This window comes from Clytia hemisphaerica, unplaced genomic scaffold, assembly GCF_902728285.1.
Source record: "Clytia hemisphaerica strain Z4C2 unplaced genomic scaffold, Clytia hemisphaerica genome assembly, whole genome shotgun sequence".
NCBI lineage: Eukaryota > Metazoa > Cnidaria > Hydrozoa > Leptothecata > Clytiidae > Clytia > Clytia hemisphaerica.
Genome location: NW_027103808.1, coordinates 1 through 22,310, shown reverse-complemented (window position 1 = coordinate 22,310; position 22,310 = coordinate 1). Strand labels below are relative to the sequence as shown.

Here is a 22,310-nt window from a genome sequence, read left to right as displayed (position 1 = left end):
GCCCCCAGCATGTTTCTCCGGTGTAGAAAGCTAATTAATCAGGCTCATTTTTATAGCATGGGCTTATAATGGAAATCCCATGATGTAAGCCCATTATAGTATTACTTCTGAAATTAAGTCCTTGGTTCCCCGCATGTTCTCTGGTGTAGAAAGCTATTAATCTGACTCATTTTCATAACATGGGCTTATAATGGAAATCCCATGATATAAGCCGATTATAGTATTACTAGCCGGTACCCGGCGTCGCACGCCTGTTAAGCTGTAGCTGAACGCATTAAAAGTCCTTTGGATGTTGAAGCTCGCTTGAAAGCAAGATCAAATAAAAAGAATTAAGGAGACATTCGAGTTATGGAGACTTCACTGTACTATGGATAGTCCATTTGGGCGAGTTTTTTTTGGGAAAACCTTTAAGTTGTGTCCCCTGTGACTTAATTTTCTTCAAGTCGAAGTGAAGCACGACGTTATTAGAATATCAATCATAAATTTAATGCAAATCTTAAAGGATGGTCAAGCAAAGACCAAATAAAACGCAAACAAATTATTAAGGGTCAGGCAAATCGGAAAGTTTCTAAAAATACCGAGGACTCTCGGAAATACCAAGTAATCAAGTAATTGCATAATATTAGCTAAGACAGTGTTATATAATCGAAAAATTGAGAAGTTTCGCCGAGATTAAATTATTTGGCATTTTCTCAAAATAACCCCTAAGTTCATCCAAATCCTTTTAAATGAGTGTAAATTTTAAATAACTGTTAGTTCTCAAAGTTAAAAATTTGACCATCGCTTATAATAAGTTCCTTGAACGTTTTAGGTACATTTTAAGAGGCTCATAACAATGATTGGGCAGGTTGTATGTCTAAAAGATAAAATATCATTATCTGTAAGTTAGTAAATCTTCTATCTAGCTTTGGCTGTAAAAATACATTTAAGAAAAAATAAATAAATAAAAATTTAAAAAATTTACAAAATAAATATATTGTCTGGATAATTTTCTTTTTTAAGATGATAATATTAGGAATAAGAATAAAATTTTGATAAAATAGAATTCCTTAAACAACTGTTTATATTCTTATCAATGATTGAATGTACAATAAATTTAGCCTTGATCTTTAATTTCTATGACTATATGACTATACATTGTTGTGGCGTGAAGTCTCCTTTCTACAGAAGACGGGAGAACAGAAATGAAAGCAATAATTGATTTTGAAATTCATAAGGGAATGAGTTGAATTGAGCTAAAAAAATTGGGGTAGGTTCGTTAAGTAGTTGAGTAAATGCCACCTCAGTGGTTCGAAAAATAATCAATTGAGGAGGAGAGTAAGGCATGATACCGTAACGCAACGCTGTAGATTCTTCAGGAAGAGTATAAAAAATTTATAGAAAAAATAAAAATAAATACATAGAACTCAAAAAGGTATTCTAACATGTACTACAACTATACAAACAATCCAACGAAACACAACAAACAACCAAACAAATACGACGCAAACGATCATTTTCTGTCCTTCACCTTAGTGTAAGGCGAGAACCGTGACGACGATGAGGAGGAGGCTCGGGCTCTGGAATTGTATGCGCTCACTAAAAGAAAAGTATGGAGTACAGTTTTATTGTTGTAAATTTATCACAAGATACTGTAAAAGCTGATGAAAAAAATGCCAGCAATAAATGAGTTTTTGAACTATTTCATCAATTAGTCAGTGGGCCATTTGGGTCGTTTTTCGATGACTTGTAAAAGAAATTTAAAGTTTAAAATTAAACAAATTTTGCAGCAAAATTCAAACTTCAAACTTAAAGATATCTTGCAATCTAGACACGAAAACCCTATAAACAATACCATTTCAAAATAGTACTTTTAAATGTCTACTTTTCTAGCCAAATTTGAAAATGTCAAACTTCTTGCATAGCTGCATCAAGAAAAATGGCTGATTTTGGGCCATTTTAGGTTAACTAATTATTGAAGTTTTGCAAATGACCCCATTTTTCATACTTTCAGATGGAAGTCGAAATTCCCTTTCCAGAACTTTTTTAAAATTGTGTTTACAGAGATTTGTACTGAAAAAAACAGGTCATCAAAAATGGCCAAGAAAGGGCCCAAAACTATTCCTACTGACTGACTCATGGTCAGCCTACCGAAACGGTAACAAAATCATGTAATTTTTCTTACCGCTCTCTACTTTTTTTTGAGCTTTGAGAAGCTCCTTGAGCTCCTCCCGGGATTTGGCAACAATGCCAAGTATCAACCGTGCTGTAAGGAAAACAAAAATAGTCTTAAAAGAAAAACAATAGGGTAGTAAATTGGTGTTGTGAAAAAGGTGTTGCGTACCAAAGCCCTAAAATTTGGGTTTTTTAATCTAAAAATGTAATGAAATTTCCCAAGAATTGTAAAGTGAACAAAATCACAATAGAGATTTAAGAAGCTTGTGTACCAAAATGAATAGATGTGACAATGATCAAATCCAAAATAACAGAATGTAAATGTCTTACTGTGGTCATCAATTTCATTAATGACTGACCCCCCGTCAGTCTGGGTCGAAGAAGACTTCATTCGAGGGGTCAGTTTTTTTGTTTGGCATTCTTGATCCTTCATGAAGGAGTTTTTAATCAACATATTACCCATTTTTAATATTCGATTTAACTATTACTGAAAAAAAGAAGATAAGTATAACAAAACTGAACCAGAGAAAATCAGTAAGTAGTAAACAAACAAATACAATTCGAGTAAAGGTTTAACAATTACCAGGGCTCAATCTCAGTTTTAATACAAATCATCATTAATCAAGCCCTGGGATAAGAAATCGTCATTGGTTGTGCTAATTGCAAAGGGATGGACATGAATTCAGCTTTTAAAAGTGGGATGATGAAACATGCAAAACGAAATTCTTTAATACTGCTTGCCTCACAAAACATCGTGGTTCAGTCGCAGATGAATTCCAAAAACAAACCATTTGAAGTGGTTTGTCTCCCATATGGAATGGGGATCTCATTGAAGGTTCTCCAGTAAAACTTGGGTAGTGATGAAACTTGTTGACATGACTCTTGAGCAGGTTGGTAAATGCAATTGCCATAAACAAACCATATTAAATGGTTTGTCTCCCATATAGAATGGGGATCTCAAGTTAGGTTGGTGCAAAGCTGTCTTCTTTCCAAACATTGACATCTCGATGACGGTGGCAAGTGATTGAATGTAAGGCAGTAACAAAGCAAGTTTCATCTCTTCATAAGAATTGTTTAACTGTTAATGTCATCAAAATTGTATTTGCACAAACAATGGCAATTTCTTATCAATACCCTACCCAACCCAATCAAAAATAATGTGAAAGACAACACGATTAAGAAAAGCTACTATAGATACTAAATTATATACAGAAACACAATCTCGTTATAGAAAAACTCAACAAACGATTGAAATGAAAAAATCATTAGTCAATCAAATTTTCTTTGTTCAAGTAGTTATTATTCCGTTTACATCCTAAGTAGCTCATGAATAATAAAGTAGGAGGTAAAAGAAAATCAAAGAATCTGAGGGTATACAACATTTTTTGTATAGCATTTGCCCCTTGCGTACCCTTGTTGGAATGAATTACAAATTTGAACTTTAACACAGTTGAATGCACGTGTGCGAGAAAAAGCAACATACAGTTGTCCGTGTGAGAAACATGGTCGACGCAAAAATATACCAACTTTTTCATAAGTTTGCCCCTGGCTTTTATTGATTGTAACAGCATAAGATAGCCGTAATGGAAACTGGACCCTTTTCAGTTGAAATGGTAAATTTGTGTCGTTGGGACAAAATGTGATCCTGGGAATCAAAGTTCTTTGACCAGCAAAAAAACCAGTAAGAATTTCTGCATCAATGACATTGTCTTGTAAATTGCAGACCTTGAGACGCGTTCCATTACAAAGACCATCTTTCAGGGATAAATTACGAAGTAACATTACCACAGACCCCACTTTAAGATTTAACTTGTGTCTAGGCATTCCACTTGGGGTAATTGAGTTTAGAAACTCTTGAGGATAAAGATCAACTTCCTCCTGCGTATCAGCAACCACCGAGTCAAAACTGAAATAAGAACAGACATCCCCCGTCTGACGTTGCAAAATTTGTTCATTGATTTCCAAGGCTTCTTCATTTGTTGGAGTTAAAATCACCCGTTTTGTTAGGTCCTCACCATCTGCAAAATTTCCGAAGATTTGTTGAATCAGATCAGAGTCTTTGGGGAGCACACATTGTTCTGGAATTTCGATGCACCCTAGATATGGTTCGTGAGCTTTCATTGGCAAAGCACCCTCACCCAATCGCAAAAGAAAGTTGGAAAATTCTTGCTCCCCGATACCTGTCCGCATGTTTTGATTCAAATGAAATACTTGTGCTAGAGGCCAAAGAGGACTTCTTTTCAAGCAACTTTCAACAACCTGGGCTGGACTTCCTCTTTTTACAACCGGAAGGGTTTGTCGAAAGTCGCCACCTAACAAAACAACTTTTCCAGCAAATGGTACGCCACTGTTACAAATATCTCTCAACATTCTATCTACAGCTTCAAGAGCGTGTTTGGGGATCATTGATGCTTCGTCGAAGATAAAAATATCTTGATTCCTCAAAAATTCTGCATGGGTACTATTGGGTTTCACACTACATGTAGAACCATCATTAACAGGTACAGGCAACTTGAAAAGACTGTGGCACGTCTTCCCCCCATCAAGAAGTGTTGCAGCAATACCTGTCCAGGAGGAGGTGGAAACAGTGAAAGATTGAGCTCTGGCCTCCTTTATAATGTAGTTGTAGGTGTACGTTTTACCGCAACCACCAGGACCATCAATAAAAAACAGCTTAGCAGAGTTGAAATCATTATTTGAAAGAGCGTTAATGACAGCATCAGCTATAGTGGTTTGAGCCTCATTCAAGGATGGCCTAACACGGTCGGCTTCCACTCGATTAGCAGCAGCATTTGGTTGTTCCTGAACAATCTCTATATCAAAATCAGGCAGATTGAAATCTTGTAAAGACTTTCCAAATTGATGGAGCATGTTTGCAATGTTAGATAAAGTCATTTGCTCAGCTTGCAATTCACTATGGTGGCGTAAGAAGTCTTGTATCATGTGCTCCTTAAAACTCTCCCATAGCTCTGCCGGGTTATTTGGCTCACCATGAATGAGGATGGTGCAAAACGTTCTTCGAATTTTGACTGGTGTGGCAACATGAACTACTTCATTCAAAGTCTCAACCCAGAGATTATCATCAGCTAAAAGACCCCTTGCTAAGCATGCCTCTCTGAAAGTTGGATAGATTTCCCCATCAAAAGTTCTCAAGTATTCAAAGGATGTAGCACCTGGAACGTGTAACAACAAAACTCTTAGAAAATATCTTTCACCTTCACGTATACCTGCATTATACATCCGACTGATTACTGTTCCATGGCCTCGCTCTCTTACTTTCCACTTGTTACCATTTCTAGATTTGATAAAGACGTAGTCATAGGGAATGTCAGGATATAGAATTTGCCTGGCAGTAGGATCATTTTGGTTCAGCAAAAACCAAGCAGTCAACATAGTCTCATTATTGCCAGCTCTATCAGCTGCATTTTCTTCCTCACCTTCCCTAAAATAAACACGCTGAAAGTTAGGTAAATGTACCGCCAACCTGATAACAGTATGACTCTGAGTGTGCATAGGAAAAGCGAATAAACGCCAACATGCTTCTGGAGCAGAAACTAATTCTAATCTCATCATGATCTATTCTCTCTGCAATCTCAATATGGGCTGTGTCATGGCCTTTGTAAATGTATTTGTAAAGATATTTGACAGCTTTAATGGAAACACAGGCTTCCAAGTTAATGTGAGCATTATATTTTTTGCACAAATAAGGACAATATGGCACGACCCATCTATTATCAAGATCAAGATTCCTTACTCTAACAGTACGGCCATTGTCAGGTCTATGATAAGAAGGATAGCCATCCACATTCATAACCGTCTCATCGTTAAAAGATTTTGGAAAACCTTTTGAGCAACTACCATCAATCATACACGGGCTACGGTCATTCAAAGCACCACATGGTCCATGAATCATGTTGGACTTGATGATCTCGTAAAGCTCAGGTTCAGTTTCTGGATCAGGGAGCTGTGCACAAATCAAGCGGTCAATATCATCTGCATTTCTCAACTTAAATTCAGCTGCAAAATGAATCAAAATATGTGCATGGGGAAGACCACGCTTTTGGAACTCAATCACATCAACACGGGCAACAACCATTCCAAGAATACCATCCTGCATTATTTCCTTTTTCATGGCAAATAACTTCATGCGAAACACACGAGTAAGTAAATCAGGCCTGTCGTGCGCTTTCTGATTGGGAAGTAAGTTTTCAGTTACCTCACGCCATCTAGGATTACACGTGAAAGTCAAGAAGGCATCTGGCTTTCCATGCTTAGAAACTACAGCCATTGCATCCAAGTAAAGCTGGTGCATGGCTCTGGGAGACCCTGAAAAGGTTGAAGGCAAAACAATAACATGACCTGCATTCAAGTTTCTTTGTTCTGCAGCATTTTCAAGATGGTCAACTAAACCTTGATAACATTCGGCCCTTAATTGTTGCTGATTGTGACGAAGAAAGGCCAACCTTGAACCTTCAACTTTTGTGTAAGCATCCACCGAAAATTGCTGAAATAGCCTACCTGACAAATGGAGTGCAGAGAACCCCCTTCGGATAGCTAACCGATAAACATAATGCTCAAGTTGTGTCACATGATTCCTGGTCCTTGTTGCCCTCTCAGCTACGTGAGGCATATTCATATCCCAGCCCAGATCACCTCTTGGAAAAAGTAATGGATAGATATATGGATCAACTACGCTAGATGTTGATGGTATACTTTGCAAATGATGGTTTCGTGGATAGACAACAATATTCCTACCAGCTGGTGGAGCACCATCTTCTCCTGTGAAGATGGCAGCCACCTCTTCATGCAAGGGCGCATTGCCACGCCTTTGATCGTGCCCCTCTCTCATTACCATGATTATCCTAGAAACTGGACGGTTTTCAGCTATAGCACGATTTTGTTCCTCTTGTTCAACCTGTTTCATGTGCTTAAAAGAAGCAGCATAAGGATTTACTGTTTCAAGAACATCCTGGATTAAAGCCATAGTGGCCCTATTACAATCAACTGCAGATGGATTCTGCATTCTCAAATCTAAAGCTTGTGCAGCTTCAATGATATACAATTGAGCATATTGTGGTTGTTCTTCGTTAGGAAAAAGAGTACCGTAGCGATGACAAATTTGTCCACAAATTCTAAATGTTGGAGGACCAATGCCTGGAGGAGGTCTCAAGTTGGCAGAAAAAGACCCAAAAGCAAAAGTGTTATTGTAAATACGAATTTTTTTTCGAAACTCCTTGGCCTCATTTGAGTCATCAGTGAAAAGATGTTGAAGTTGAGGTGGAAAAGGTTCTAATTGAGGCAGGGAAACTTTGCCTTTAGAGCAACACTTGAATTCATCTTCTTTTTCAAATTTCAAGGCCCCACAAAACTCACAAACATGGTTAAAAGCTCCTAAATAGTGTTCATCAGGAAGGGGGTTACCAATGTGAGCTAAATTCAAGCGCCTTGGTCTGCGGTGCCGGGCATTATCCCCTCTACGCCTATGTGCAATCTGTGCCTCATTTTCGTTTTCACGAATATTTCTGTTTCGCTCTACATTTGCTTGCCTCCTTTGACGCCCTTGCTCAATATTTTCATTTGCGCGCCTAATCCTTTGAATTTGAGCATTAATATTCCTTCCCCTATGCTGTTGTCCTTCATTTTCATTTGCACGCCTGTCTCTAGCTCGCTCTAATTCAACTTGTCTGCGCTCTTGCGTCTGCTGCTCATTTTCATTTGCACGCCTGTCCCTAGCTTGCTCTAATTCAACTTGTCTGCGCTCCTGCGTCTGCTGCTCATTTTCATTTGCACGCCTGTCCCTAGCTCGCTCTAATTCAACTTGTCTGCGCTCCTGCGTTTGCTGCTCATTTTCATTTGCACGCCTGTCCCTAGCTCGCTCTAATTCAATTTGTCTGCGCCCCTGCGTCTGCTGCTCATTTTCATTTGCACGCCTGTCCCTAGCTTGCTCATTTTCAAGTTGTCTGCGCTCCTGCGTCTGCTGCTCATTTTCATTTGCACGCCTGTCCCTAGCTCGCTCTAATTCAACTTGTCTGCGCTCCTGCGTCTGCTGCTCATTTTCATTTGCACGCCTATCCCTAGCTCGCTCTAATTCAATTTGTCTGCGCCCCTGCGTCTGCTGCTCATTTTCATTTGCTCGCCTGCCCCTAGCTTGCTCATTTTCAAGTTGTCTGCGCTCCTGCGTCTGCTGCTCATTTTCATTTGCTCGCCTGCCCCTAGCTTGCTCATTTTCAAGTTGTCTGCGCTCCTGCGTCTGCTGCTCATTTTCATCAGCATGCCTATTCCTAACCCGCTCTAAAGCAAGTTGTCTGCGCTGCTGAGTCTGCTGTTCATTTTCATTAGCACGCACAGTTCTCATTCTTTGAGCATTCCTTGCTCTTCGCTGTTGAGCTTCCTGAGGAGTTTCTATTGCCCTTCTCCTACGCGCATTTTCAGCAGCAGTTCTTCTACCCCTCTCAGCAGGCACCCCTTCATCATCATCAATCAGGACATTTCGATTATCTTGGCTCATTTTTGGGAAGGATTTTTACTCTGCACATGACTGAGTAAAATTTTTAATACACATATTATCTGGCCTGCTATAAACATGAGCTACCTAGGATATAAAAACAAATAATAACATACTCATACTTTGAACATAGCTCGAAGAAACACTTAATTTTGAACTGGTATGCCAGTGATTTTTTTTATCCAAAACCATTCCCAATTCTCTCTATCAAGGCAAAGGTTATTAGTTAACTTTTAGTTAATCCAGCCAGCTCCAGCAAAAATCAAATGAAAGTGAAGGTATGTAAATTATGAAAATAAGAAATTAGCACAGTTGTGACGGGTGTTGTGTTGTTCCGCATCTTGGTGGATACAGTCAGCAAACCCCATTAGAATAAAGTCCAATATGACCCCCTATCATGTTTTTAAGTTTTTCTAAGAACCAATCAAAATCATATTAGAGGGGACGGGTGTTCAACTTGTGCGGGTGAATACGGAAAAGATTTGATTTTTCAAGAAAACTTACCCCCCTGATTTTTAAAACGGCGCGAATCTGATTTAACACATTTGTGGAGCAAGAAGCAAAAGTCATCTTTTAAAAGAACATTGCTTGCGAAAACGAAAGTGACACACAAAATACAAACAAAAAACAAACCAACAAAAAACAAACTGACATACAGACTACGGCTATTAATATATAGATTTCTGAAATTAAGTGGTCCCAGCAAGTTTCTCTGGTGTAGAAAGCTAATTAATCAGGCTCATTTTTATAGCATGGGCTTATAATGGAAATCCCATGATATAAGCCCATTATAGTATTATTTCTGAAATTAAGTGCTTGGTTCCCCGCATGTTTCTCTGGTGTAGAAAGCTATTAATCTGACTCATTTTTATAACATGGGCTTATAATGGAAATCCCATGATATAAGCCCATTATAGTATTATTTCTGAAATTAAGTGGTCCCCAGCATGTTTCTCTGGTGTAGAAAGCTAATTAATCAGGCTCATTTTTATAGCATGGGCTTATAATGGAAATCCCATGATATAAGCCCATTATAGTATTATTTCTGAAATTAAGTGGTCGGTTCCCCGCATGTTTCTCTGGTGTAGAAAGCTATTAATCTGACTCATTTTTATAACATGGGCTTATAATGGAAATCCCATGATATAAGCCCATTATAGTATTATTTCTGAAATTAAGTGGTCCCATGTTTCTATTAAGAGGCCATCCATATAGTACGTACGCAATGAAGGGGGGGGGGAGGGGTTTAGCAAAAGTGTACATCTATTGTGTAAATGACGCCATTTTATTGCATTTCCGAAATTTTTTAATCACAAATCTTCTGTTTTTTATTCATTTCAGGTTATTTAGAGCAAAATGAGGGACTCTTCCTTTTGACAGTTGAAAATATTCTCAAAAATTAATAAATCTTGGCATGCACTGAGAGATAAGTTAAGGTTGTCGGCACTTTTTGTATACCACCTTAATTGTGGGAATGGAAGGTGTATACAAAAAACTCATCAAATCTATACACTAAGATAAAAAACCTATTCTTGGATAAACAGTCAGCTAGAAAAAAATTCTATTGTTCTCTTCATGCTCTCAGATTTTATATCTGGTGGTAAGGAGTGAAAATAGAAATTTAACACTTTACCCACTACATTTTTAAAAGAGAAAGAGTCCATTCAAAAAGTACGTACGCTCTGAGGGGGGAGGGGTTGTCCTTTGAAAAGCGTACGAAAGCGTACGTGGGAGAGGGGGTCAATCAAGAAGTGTACGCTTTGTAAATTTTGATTTATGATTTTTGAAATTAATAAATGATTAAAAGAAAAATTTGAATAAAAAATATAAGTTTCATTTATATATATCAAATATTTACTTAAGAAATTTAAAACTAATTTTTGAGAGTAATAGGTATTATCGTCAGCATGGAAAATATTAGCAATCTGATCGACTAAAAATGTTTACATAAATGCTGTATTTCATGTTTTAAACGTTCAACAAAAGGGGTTTAATAAGACAGAGATCACATTTTGTACAATTTTTGTCCTGAATTCTATTCTCAGAAATGTTTTTGTTAATAGAATAAAAAATAGTCTGCATAGCAGAAGAAATAAATTGTGATTAATGGTATTGATTTGGACTTTTTTCTATTATTTTCTTTCTGCGCAAAGTTTTAATAACTTTCACATAGAGTCAATGTAGAAATTATTTATCTGAAGACTTAACTCAATGTCTCAATTTATTTCTTCCGCTATCCATAATATCTTTGCTTTACTGAAACCGAATCTCTATATCAGAGAAGTAAAAACTCAATAATAATATTAATAATAATAACTAGATTAAAATCTAGAAACACTGGACTAAATGAATATGCACGGCACCTAAATAATATTTCTTATATGTAAATATAGTGTACCATGGAATATTCATATAATAAATTATTATTTGAAATGAAAAATAAAAACAAATTTCACAGAAAATATATTTTTGAAATACACAATTGAAAATTCATGGAATATTAATATAATAAATAAATAAATTATTATTTGAAATGAAAAGTAAAAACTAATTCCACAGAAAGTATATATTTTTGAAATACACAATTGAAAATCTAGGACTTGAAATTTCATTATATTTTTGCTTTAAAATATATACTAAAACCATCACTATGCTAAAACTTTTTCTACTCATAAGTTTGAAAATAATTAGATCCTTGATAAAATAATATATTAAAATGGCATAAAAGTAAAATGTCTTGTAGTCATGAAACATTAATTTAATAAATTTTTTGAAATGAAAAATAAAAACTAATAAATTTATGAAATACACAATTGTTATTTTCTTTTGGGCAATGGCTAGTAAAAACGAACAATGATATTTTAACTTGCGTAAGTATAGAGAGAGCATTCTGAAAAAATGAAAAATTCATCAATGGTAACAGGAACACCTTAGAAATGACAAAATATTATATTTTTAAATATTTCCCTGAAGGTAGAGAAAAAAGCAAGAAAATATTACACAAGTGACTATTAAAAACATTACAACTATAATTTCCATTTTTTTATCAAGTTTCTACAATTGGTCACTGTTTTAAAAAGTTTTGAGAATGGATCTTGGCTCCCTTTCGTTGCTTTTATAAAAATCCTTCTCCCATTGCTTGAATAATTTCTCGCTCTCTTCCAAAACCGATTTGATTTTACCACACAAAATCGACTTGATATTCGCACATTTGTCTCCGTAAGATGTTAAATGAGAGCTTTTGAACAGGTTATGGCACTTGTCGAATTCTTTCACCTGTTCAGCCATGCCAAAGATATGGTAGAGGGTTTTGGCAGTGGACGATTTCAACAAATACGATAAATCAGGTTCTTCTTTAGTTCCTGAAGCTAATTAATGATAATAAAACTTTTAAGGATGTGATCTTTGACCCTAGAACTTTTAGTATGTGTAAAAGTACCTGTTTCTTCATCACCCTTACATTCAGCTGCTAGATAGTAGACCCCTTATTGAGGAAAAGCAATGGAAAACTTAAAGACGTGATCCAAGTTTGATGCAGTTAGTGTTTTAAGTGTGAAAAGATTATACCTCCTTGGAAAGTATCAGGTTGATGAGTTTCCTCTAGCTACAAATCCACTTCATCGTCATCGTCTAAAATGTGAAACAGGGATGTAAATCAATTTTCTTTACTCATTATAAAGGTTTTTCATTGAAATTCTAGAGATTCCACATTCAACTACTACCGTTTTTATTATGTGAAATGTAAAATGACTTTAGGTGGCTAAAATCTTCTTTCTTTCGTTATAAGGTAGATTCAAAAGATTTTCTTATAAAAAAACAATCGGATAATGCTTGGGTACCTTCAGGTTCAATGTCGTCGTTTCTCGGCTCAGAAACGTGATGTTGTTCTGTATCGTTATCTGAAATCAAAAGAAAATAATACGCTTAGTTTCTTTACTTAAGAACTTTAAAATGGGTTTAAAATCTGTTGATTTCTGAAATCTGAGGCTCAGATTGTTCTTAATTTGTTCTTAGGTTTTGGCCAAATTTCAGTCTCGTGTTCTTATAAAATTGCTCTTATAAAAAAGCGTGTATTCACCATAATATAAATAATATAAGTTTAAAAAAACCATTCAATTTTGAACACTATGTAGGTGAAAATTGTGTGCTTTTGATAGTATATTTACGATTAAGATTATTTGTGAAACTAAGCATACCTTTAACAGGCTCGATATCAGAAATAGGGCTTTCATCAGAAATCTCTTGTGGTTCTCCATTATTATCTGAAAAATAATTTAAGAAAGGTCTTTTACAGTTTATTGCTATGGGTTTATTGTTTTAGTATTTAGTTACAGTATTGTTTTAGTTTAAGTAAACGTACCCTCCCCCTCGCTTATAAATTTTTAGAAAAATATTTTTGAAATTTCCTTCTTTTGTCTTAATTCTTCTTTCTGTACTAGCCTCCTTCTCCTGCTTAGCCCCCGTGTCTATTATGCATTCGAGAGTATGCAAAAACAAAACTAAGCTCAAAAAGTGAAATTGTTACCTAATTCAATTTCGAGTAAACCTTTAATGACATTCCTATCCAAACATTCTTTCCAACGCGTTTCAACAATTGCTTTCGAAGTTAACAAATTGTGAGTTTCGAATGACATAATTTCAGGACCTTCAACTCGGAAATCAGGCTCATCGTCACCATCAAAGAATTCTATCCAATCTCCTCCTCTTTTCCACCAGACATTTTCACCTGGCAACATGTAATCAGCCAGTCTTCTCAGGTGATACTCTAAACCATCCTCTGATATATGGATTCGAGTGTTTGGGTTTTTCGCTAAAAAATAAATTTAAATACCTAGGTGTTTAACCCTTCATATTCATTTTTTAATGTTGTCTAAGTGTTGCAACTTTTCCGTGTGTAGGCGGGAGGAACGGGAATTATTGAGATATAAATGCATGAATTCTGCCTTTCCAGCAAGCAAAAGTTTGGTCGAATAACTCAATTGCCTTTTATCCGTTAAATGAAAAAACAGAAAAATACTGATTAGTTCTATGCTTACGTAATGCTACATTAAACTTTGAAATTTTCGATTCAACCATGCTACTATCGTGACAATAGATTTTCTTAAATCTCTTTTCAGCTTGATATCTAGAATAAATGGAGTAATAGTAGTTAAACCATTTGAGTGCCATTTGAGTGCAGAAATTCTAGTGTCACCCCTGAAATTCGAATAAACATATAGCTTTTTGTAGTTTTTGGGGGTTGCTAAGCTTTGTTAATACATAATGGGTTTTTTTTCGGTATTGCAAATGATAATTAATAGTTTTATAAAAGATTAATTTGAAGGTTGAAGTTACCGAACAATTCCTGTGTCTCTGACGGATTGCTGTGTTCTTCGAGATGTGTCTCTAACGATTCCCCGCGTTTGTCCAAAGATTCTCTCCCCAGATTCTGTGTACAAGGACGATGGAGCGATGATTCTGGCATGCTCCGGAAGATGGATTGTTATTGCATGAAAGTATGTGCCGTAAATCTTTTTCAGCTTTGGGTTATCTCCGAAAATTTGGACCCACCGCAAAAAGTGAATGTAAGTAACATTGAAGAGGTGGAGGACTGTTTTCGGTGAGCGTCGGAGTGAAGGAAGGTAGGACAGTCGACCAATTTCTTTCATTGTGTACAAAAGCTCCTCGATTTCCTTTGGTAACCTTTTCATCAGCCCCTGATAGACGGTGATGAGATAAACAAAAAAAATCATGGTCCACTACTATTCTTCACCTATGGGAGTTAGCAATCCACTCTTCTTAGCAAAGCAAAAGAAACCTTTGGAATGTAATTTTAAAAATTATTCAGAACTATTAGCAGCTAACACCCCTGACGGGTAGGTCCAAAAAGGAAGAACTCATTAAGCCAATTCAAAATATTTTATCAAAACGTTTGCAAATAAAATTGATCAGATACCTCGTAGTTTAACTTCAGCTAGCAATCCGTTTTTATCAAAATCTAACAAATCATGATGTGGAGAGTGTCTTTTCTTTTTGACTGTACCTTCAAGTTCTGCCATCTTTCCTAAATTTGTAAAAAGAAAGCTTGCTACACTGCTTTTTGCGCAATGACATTGGTTCTTTTCGCATGACGACGAGGCTACACTACCCAGAGTTGCCCGTCATTAGGAAAATACATTGTGACGTCACTTTTTCAAATGAAAATGAATGAAAATGAATTGTTATCTGCTATAAATCCCAAATAAAATAAAATCATGGGAAAATAATATAAGCGCAAGGATACTTTTATTAGTTCTTTCCGTTGCGACCTTGACTGTCTCAATGTACAATGCACCTCTCTGTTTCTGATACTTTCCCTTAGACATTCATGAACCAAATGTTGCATCAGTGTCTCTTCCCTTCCATTGGTTTTGGATTGACTTTTTTACCTAAAATAATATTGGACATTAAAATTATAATAACAAAGAGTTGACACAATATCTTTGTTTCAAACTCAGAGTTTCATGGTGCACAGGCACCAATCTTCAGTGAAATGTGATAACGTTAGAAAATAAAATACAATATGTTGTCTTCAAAAAATATTTATGACGTCACATTTGAACGTCATCAGGTGGTTCAAAGATATCAAGCTGAAATTTTCGTCTGTGTCTACATTTGGCAATAATTTCTGATCTCTTATTCAGTAAGTTCTTGCCAGGATAGTTCGAGATCTCGAATTTCTCGGCAAGACACAAATTGCATTGTTTGGTATCTGGAGTAAATGCTTTGGATTTGCGAATGGTTCGCCAGGATACGGTTGGTTCGCCGTTTAGGTCTTTGATACGCCATACTTCAGCGGATAAAGCTGTGTTGTTGCGGTATCTTTCTAGGTTGAAGTTTGACTTGTGGCTGGTGAATCTTTTTTTAAACGTACTTTCACAAAGTCCAATGTATTTCCTCTCTCCGTAGTTTAGTAAATCGCTGGTGACTGTTGCTTCGTAAACGATACTTTTTACCAGGCAGTTCTGCTGCATGGGACATAGCTGTCTCTGTGTACAGTTACAGGTCTGGTTTTCGTTTGTGTTTTCGTTGGTAGACAAAACTTGTTTGTTATGCATGTTGATTATCGATTTCATATATTTCATAACTGTAGCTGACCTTTATACTGTTCTTGTTAAAGATTCTATTGAATTTGTGACCTCTGGGGAAGTGCTTTTTGACAAGATTCAGGAATTGTCGACCGATATCTGTTGAAACGTTGTTATTGAACGGTGGATTGAACCATATGATGTTTCTTTTTCTGTTTTTACGTCGACAATTGTTGTTTTGTTTAGGCGTGTACTCGAATTTATGGTTGTGCCCGGATCGTTTCAGGGCGTCTTCATAATACGGGACGGTTGCGTTGAATATATCTTCGTTTGAAGATAAATTTGATAGCCTGTTCTGGATAGACAGTGGAATCTGTTTGAGGATGACTGGTGGATGATTTGAGTGTACATGTTCGTAACTCAGCTCGTTGTTTGGTTTGTGGTACGGTCGGTAGCAGCCGCTGTTTAAATCAAGCGTTACATCCAGATAGTCTACCGTTTTCATGTTGCATTGGATGACTATTTCGAGATCATATTTTTGAAATACTTTTTGGAAGTCTTTCTTGATTTTCTCGCCTTGCTGCCCGTTTTTGTTTTTTTGTACACCCAGTCCATCGTCACGGTAAAGTCCGATGTCACTCCTTTTGTATCTTACTGGTAGGTTGGCTAGGATAAAGCAACCGACAAGTTCACAAATTTCGGCCCCGTCGTACGCGCCCATGGTAACGTCGAACAGTTCGTCTCCCTTTTTCAACCAGCTTTCACCTTTGTTGAACAACAGCGATTTACGGGCATGGTGAATTATCTCTTTGTCCTTCTGGTCGATTTGTACGTGTTTCTCGGCGAATTTCATTGCCTTTTTCAACAGTTTCTCTTTGATCGAAGGGTAGAAGTCTTTTACGTCAAACATCATGAATGTATATTTATCTTTTTCATTGATGTTTTTGAACCAGTCGATTACTTCTCCCGTACTTTTCCATTGGTTAAGGTTGAGTGCTACACGTAATTTCTGGTTGATCTTTTCAAGGATAATTTTGCTGATGCGACCGAGCTCGTTTTTCGCGGGGTTGATCAAACGCGTTGTTGGGTTGTTTGCAAAGTTTCCTTTGTGGTCTTTAAGCGTAATAAAACAATTGTTCTCACCGTTTGTAGTCATGCGTTCAACGATGTGGTGGTCTTTCATAATGTCTTGTGGAAGGCGGACATTAAAATTACATTTTTCAAAAATTGATTCCACAAATTAATTTATTGTTTTTAGCTGCAAAAAATCTGAAATAAAAAACAAGTGAATTATTGTTGCGGCGGACAGAGAAGAAGCAGAAATACTTAATTCTACATATGACAACTTCATTTTACAAATGCAATAATATAGGAATATACTTACTCGAGTTGTGTATTGTCTTATTTTTTTCTTTTTTTCGGAGGACGTTGCCTTCTTTTGGACGTTTGCTTCGCTTAGTTTACACAAAACAGTAGTGAAGTTTTTGCCGTACATTGGTTTAAACTGGTTGTTCACTTCTTGTAACACAGCCTTGGCAGCAACTTTTTCAATGCCAGGAAAAAGTTTTTCTGGTCGGGGTATATTGACTGTTATACAATGAGGAGTAGTCATTATATGAGGTATGGCGATTGTATTTGGAGTGGTGTGAATAAATGGTGGGGTGGCTGCATCAGCTTGTTGTGGTGTTTGTGAAGAAGTGGCAATAGATGGAGATGGTGTTTCAGGTGCCTTAAAATAAACGATATTACTTCATAATAAACTAATATTAACTTCAAAAAAAAAAGGAAGAAGGAATGGGTGTCGGAGTAAGAATAGTTTTCTTTTGCATGCAAGGCGACCATTTGCCGCCATCTTTGATTTGCCTAACTAAATCCAGTTGAATGTGCGCGCGCATGTGTTTACCTTAAAATATTGACCTTATAATCGGCCCTTGGGAAAATTGGCCCTACCTCGTCAGGGGGGGTCAGGGTCCAGGATACCAACCCAGGGCCCAAAAACCTGACTTTTCGAGATTCGAAAGTAGTAGACACCACCACCCCCTAAATTGGTATCAATACCAACTTGAAAACCCCAATTTTCTAAAAAAGGGGGGACCAACCCCCCTGAATTGGTATGGATACGAACATGAAAATCCTGATTAAATAAACAGACTGTACCCTTATAATCATAAAGGTTGGTGAGTCCAGTCAAAACACAGATTTGATCTGTAGCGTCATGCTTCACTTTACACCTTTACTTTACATAATGTAGAAAGTTTTACAATAAACCAAGGAAAATGTCAAAATTTCCGAGAGATGAATATTTTTGCATACTATCATGTGTAAAATTACTGAAAAATACTCCAAATTCATAACAAAAATATTCCACATTTCAAAAGCATGCGAAGGAAAAGTTCATAATTCAAGACAAAAGTTTTCCACATTTTAAATGCATGTGAAGGAAAAGTTAATAGAGCACAACAAAAGTTTTCCCCATTTAAAACGCATGCAAAGGAAAAGTTAATAGTTAACGACTAAAGTTTTCCACGTTTCAATAGCCTGTTGAGGAAAATCTCCAAATTCATGGCAAAAGTATTCCACATTTTGAACGCATGCAAAGGAAAATCTCGAAATTCATAACAAAAATATTCAACATTTTAAATGCATGCGAAGAAAAAGTTTATAATTCACGACAAAAGTTTTCCCTATTTTAAATGCACGTGAAGGGAAAGTTAATAGTTCACAACAAAAGTTTTCCACGTTTTAATAGCACGTTAAAGAAAATCTCCAAATTCATGGCAAAAGTATTCCACATTTTGAACGCATGCAAAGGGAAATCTCCAAATTCATAACAAAAATATTCAACATTCTAAACGCAAGCGAAGAAAAAGTTCATAATTCACGACAAAAGTTTTCCCCATTTTAAATGCATGTGGGGGAAAAGTTAATAGTTCACGACAAAAGTTTTCCCCATTTTGAACGCATACAAAGGAAAAGTTAGCAGTTCACAACAAAAGTTTTCCACGTTTTAATAGCATGTTGAAGAAAATCTCCAAATTCACGACAAAAGTTTTCCACATTTCAATCGCAAGCGGAAGATAATTTCAAAGTTTGCGATAAAAGTGTCTGTGTATGAGGTGATTTCCAATTGTCTACATCCACATTCAATGGGATTAGCTAACTTTTTCAGAAGTTAACGTTCTTCGTTGGTATTATCCCGTGAGCATGATGTACGTTCGGGTTGTCAGCGCTTCAAAATTTGTAAATTGGCCGCTATAAAATTTCCATTTCCGTTCAAATTTTTATAGTTAAACTTACTTGGATAACTTGGAAACAAACCACCATAACAATTCTTCTTTGATGCTGACAGTCAGTGTTTCTATTTCAGATTTATTCACAAATATTCAGACATATTCAGTCACTTGCCTTGTCACCACAATTTATGTAAATATACCGGCAAAATTGCAGTTAGTTTGTTCTGAAAGTTGACAAATATTGTGTCCATCCTGCTGTTTTTTTTTTCAACAGGAAGGAATAATAAGAAGACTTCATCATCATTAACCATTTTTTGTGACAATCACACAAAAATCATGATCCAATTCAACTCTTTATAAAGCACAAAAAGCAAAGAAAAATTGTGAAGGAGCAAAAGTTGTTGTCCGAAGGTGGTACTTCCCTAGGCTATAGTTTGGCTACAGCCTGACAGCAGTTTAATCATCATGTAGAAGGTGTAGACAACTCTCTTTGTTCTTGAACCAGCAGAAGAAGGCCTATGCTGGCAAGAAGAGAAAGTTTTTTGTAGGTAGGCAGTATATGGAGTATAGTAGCAACCGGTTCAAATGAATTAAATGCGGGGGAAAACGGGGAAACAAACCAATCATAGAATTTCTCTTGCTGTGATATGAGGAGCAATCTGAGGAAACACGAGAATCATGTAGTCATGCACTAAACACTGAATTTTCAAAAAAGTTTAGCCATATAGGGACCAATACATGGACCAATTTAGTATATTGCGCGCATTTTTTAATGCTGGACCATAAACTCTGTCTGGAGTGTGTTCAGCAGAGATTAATAACAAACAGAATCTCAACATTATTAGATCCGAATTAAAATGTCTCCAACACAAAAAAAACCTAATAAGATATCGGATTAACAACAGAGGATGTCTTCTAGTGCTTCAGCAGAGTCATCAAGTGAAATCCAAAGGGTTACTCTTATTTGCGATAGTTTTGTAGAAAAGCTTAACAATTTACTTACCAATGGTGGTGGTTGTGGAGGGTCGCATGTATTACACTGATGGAAAGTGGAATGCAATGATTTTTCAACAATTGATAGGCTGTTCCACTTTTCTGGAGAGTATGCTTCCAAAATCTCTTCCTTATCAATGTTACGCTTGTTTCTTTTCACATACTCTATGAATCTGGCGGACTGCTTTCGGAAGGCTTTCTTTGTAATTTCAGGACATTGAAAGAGATCAACAAAGAAATCATATTTTTCATCAAAATTGTGTGAGTGGATTGTCTTGTTGACGTGGAAAATACATCCTTGTGTGAAGCGACATTTAACAACGGTGCTCATATTTGCTCAAAAAGTTATTTCATAATCACCAAACCATAGAAAAATATAAAAAGTTGTAAAAAAGGAAATCAAGAATTCAAGTAAATCTGCGTCCATTTTGATCCATCTTGTCCGCCACTGTGAAGTGTCAGCTAAAATTCGAAAAAATGCCGGCGCCCGAGAATTCATATTTTGTTGAAAAAACGCGTTTAATTTCCCGTTTCCGTGACGATTTAAGAAAATATCCGACATAAACGGAAAAAAGTACGTCAAAAAGCTTAAAAATCCGTCAAATCATAAAAACCGTGACGCGCACCGCTTTTACAGCCGAAAATTATTTTTTTTTTTAAGTTACGCAAGAATTTTATCATTATCGGCTACTTGGAAAGTGCTGGGCCGAGTTGAATTTCGACATTAAAGTGCCAATTTCTCTTCCGACAAAAAACCGTCAAATTATGGATTATTGATTTATGACGTCATCAATAGGTAAATAAATTATGGCCCAGCGGTTTTCTTTGATCATTTGTATGTATCTTTCAGATAAAAAAAACTTTTTTCACGATTTCAGATAGCCTGGGAATCCAAGCGTCAAACTTTTTTCACAGTCTAGTTTATGATATTTTTGCTGCTGGTTTAACGCTTGGTGCAGGTAACTCGCCTGCAGGGAGATTTTTCCCTGCAATGCAGGTTCGGCCTGATTGGCCAGCTTTCGGCGTATTATCTAGCAGTATTTTCGCGCGCATTTTGATAATTTTGATGCGCGCGCATAATTTATGGAAAAAGCTGACTCTGCAGAAAAAAGGAAAACAAATGAAAATGAAAACATAGATTCATTTCGAAACAGAATGGCTGTTGGCTGGAAGTCTAAATACATGTGGCTGATGTTTAGATGTAGTTTTTAGTAGTTTTGAAAGTCTTTTAGAGCTTGTGAAAGAGTTTTTATGGTAAGGTAATTATGTGTGTTTGCCTGGGTTTCCAAAGTTCAGAAAGTCTGTCAACAAGGGTTCACACACAGACTGTTTATAACATTCTGTGTCAGACTAATCTACCTGCACCAAGCTCTATAATTTTAGAACTTTGTGAGGTGAGGTATTTTTTGTTTTTTCTAAAATTATGAGCTTGGTTTCCCAGGCTAGATTTCAGACCGCAAGCGGTGGGACAGAGTTGAGGCCATTTTTGGACTTTCCTTGTTTCGCCCGAGCAAAGGCGTGTCTGTATCTCTTCCAGCCAGATNGGTATGGGTGATTATGGCTGGTTATGGCTGTATCCGCGGATTAGAAACACCGAATATGGTGGTCCGTTTATGCATTGCATGTTGGACAGGTAAGTTACCCCAAATGGTGGTAGATGTTCGATTTCCACAATGGAATTGCAATTGATCAATCATCTGGATACGTAACAAGGGTAATCAATAAATGATTCAATATCGATTGATTCCCATAGTCGAGTTGTTATAATACTGGACAGACAGGATACGGTCGTCTAATTCCATCAGTCATTTTAAAATCTCTTAAAATGACTGACAGAATTAGACGATGGTACGGGCGATGGTATCCGGCTTTACAACAACTCACAATAGTTAACCCAGTGTTTCATAAATCCTGAGTATCAATTCGTTGTTGATTAGCTGCCGTCAATTGGTAACTTGAGGAGCAATATTTCACTTGCCTTTTTGCCTTTAAAAATCTGGTCTTGCCTATTGATCGACTTTCTGCAATATCTTTATCTTTCTAAGCCTATTAATCAATTTGGGCTGACCTTCCAGCGCAGCTGGTTTATTTTCCCATTAAAAAGTTTATTTTGTAAATTTGTAAAGAATCTATAACCCTGTTCAAACTAACTAAAAAATGTCGACGAAACTGCTATTTTGACTTGGGTCAATTTTGCCACAATATTGCTCCCCAACGAAATATTTATCCATAGCAATAGGCATTCATCTCATGTCGACTTTACCAAAATTGCTTTAACATTTAAAAAAAATTAATCTCGATTCCAAAACTCGAGAGCGTTTCTACAAAACTTCAATGTTTATATCATGTCGACTTTACCACAATCGTTTTCAAATATTT

General features: G+C 36.4%; 2 protein-coding genes and 1 long non-coding RNA gene across 3 annotated transcripts; all 3 read right to left on the bottom strand.

The window, feature by feature from the left end:
• Nucleotides 1-1,251: 1,251 nt before the first annotated feature.
• LOC136806549 (uncharacterized) lies at nucleotides 1,252-2,637 on the bottom strand. The gene is made up of 3 exons (XR_010846575.1): nucleotides 2,485-2,637; nucleotides 2,165-2,245; nucleotides 1,252-1,578 (listed from the first exon to the last, which is right to left on the bottom strand). It is a non-coding gene; the product is annotated as an uncharacterized lncRNA (long non-coding RNA).
• Nucleotides 2,638-2,980: 343 nt separating this feature from the next.
• LOC136806536 (uncharacterized) lies at nucleotides 2,981-8,662 on the bottom strand. Its single transcript, XM_067063125.1, has 3 exons — nucleotides 5,909-8,662; nucleotides 3,880-5,655; nucleotides 2,981-3,232 (listed from the first exon to the last, which is right to left on the bottom strand). Exons 1-3 carry the CDS (start codon nucleotides 8,660-8,662, stop codon nucleotides 2,981-2,983), a joined length of 4,782 nt encoding a protein of 1,593 aa, XP_066919226.1.
• A 6,724-nt stretch (nucleotides 8,663-15,386) lies between these two features.
• Nucleotides 15,387-16,896, bottom strand: LOC136806548 (uncharacterized; the record flags this gene model as incomplete). Its single annotated transcript, XM_067063136.1, is given in 1 exon segment — nucleotides 15,387-16,896. A coding segment is annotated over 1 exon segment (1,169 nt), but the record flags the coding sequence as incomplete, so codon positions are not given.
• Nucleotides 16,897-22,310: the final 5,414 nt, after the last annotated feature.

What these genes read in the sequence shown, in the direction of transcription:
- LOC136806536 (XM_067063125.1), bottom strand. Translation starts at nt 8,662, where the DNA reads ATGAGCCAAGATAATCGAAATGTCCTGATTGATGATGATGAAGGGGTG. An exon ending in ACAATGGCCGTACTGTTAGA is followed by an intron (nt 5,656 to 5,908) that starts GTAAGGAATCTT and finishes ATGCACACTCAG; the next exon opens with AGTCATACTGTTATCAGGTT. An exon ending in GTAATGGAACGCGTCTCAAG is followed by an intron (nt 3,233 to 3,879) that starts GTCTGCAATTTA and finishes TGACATTAACAG; the next exon opens with TTAAACAATTCTTATGAAGA.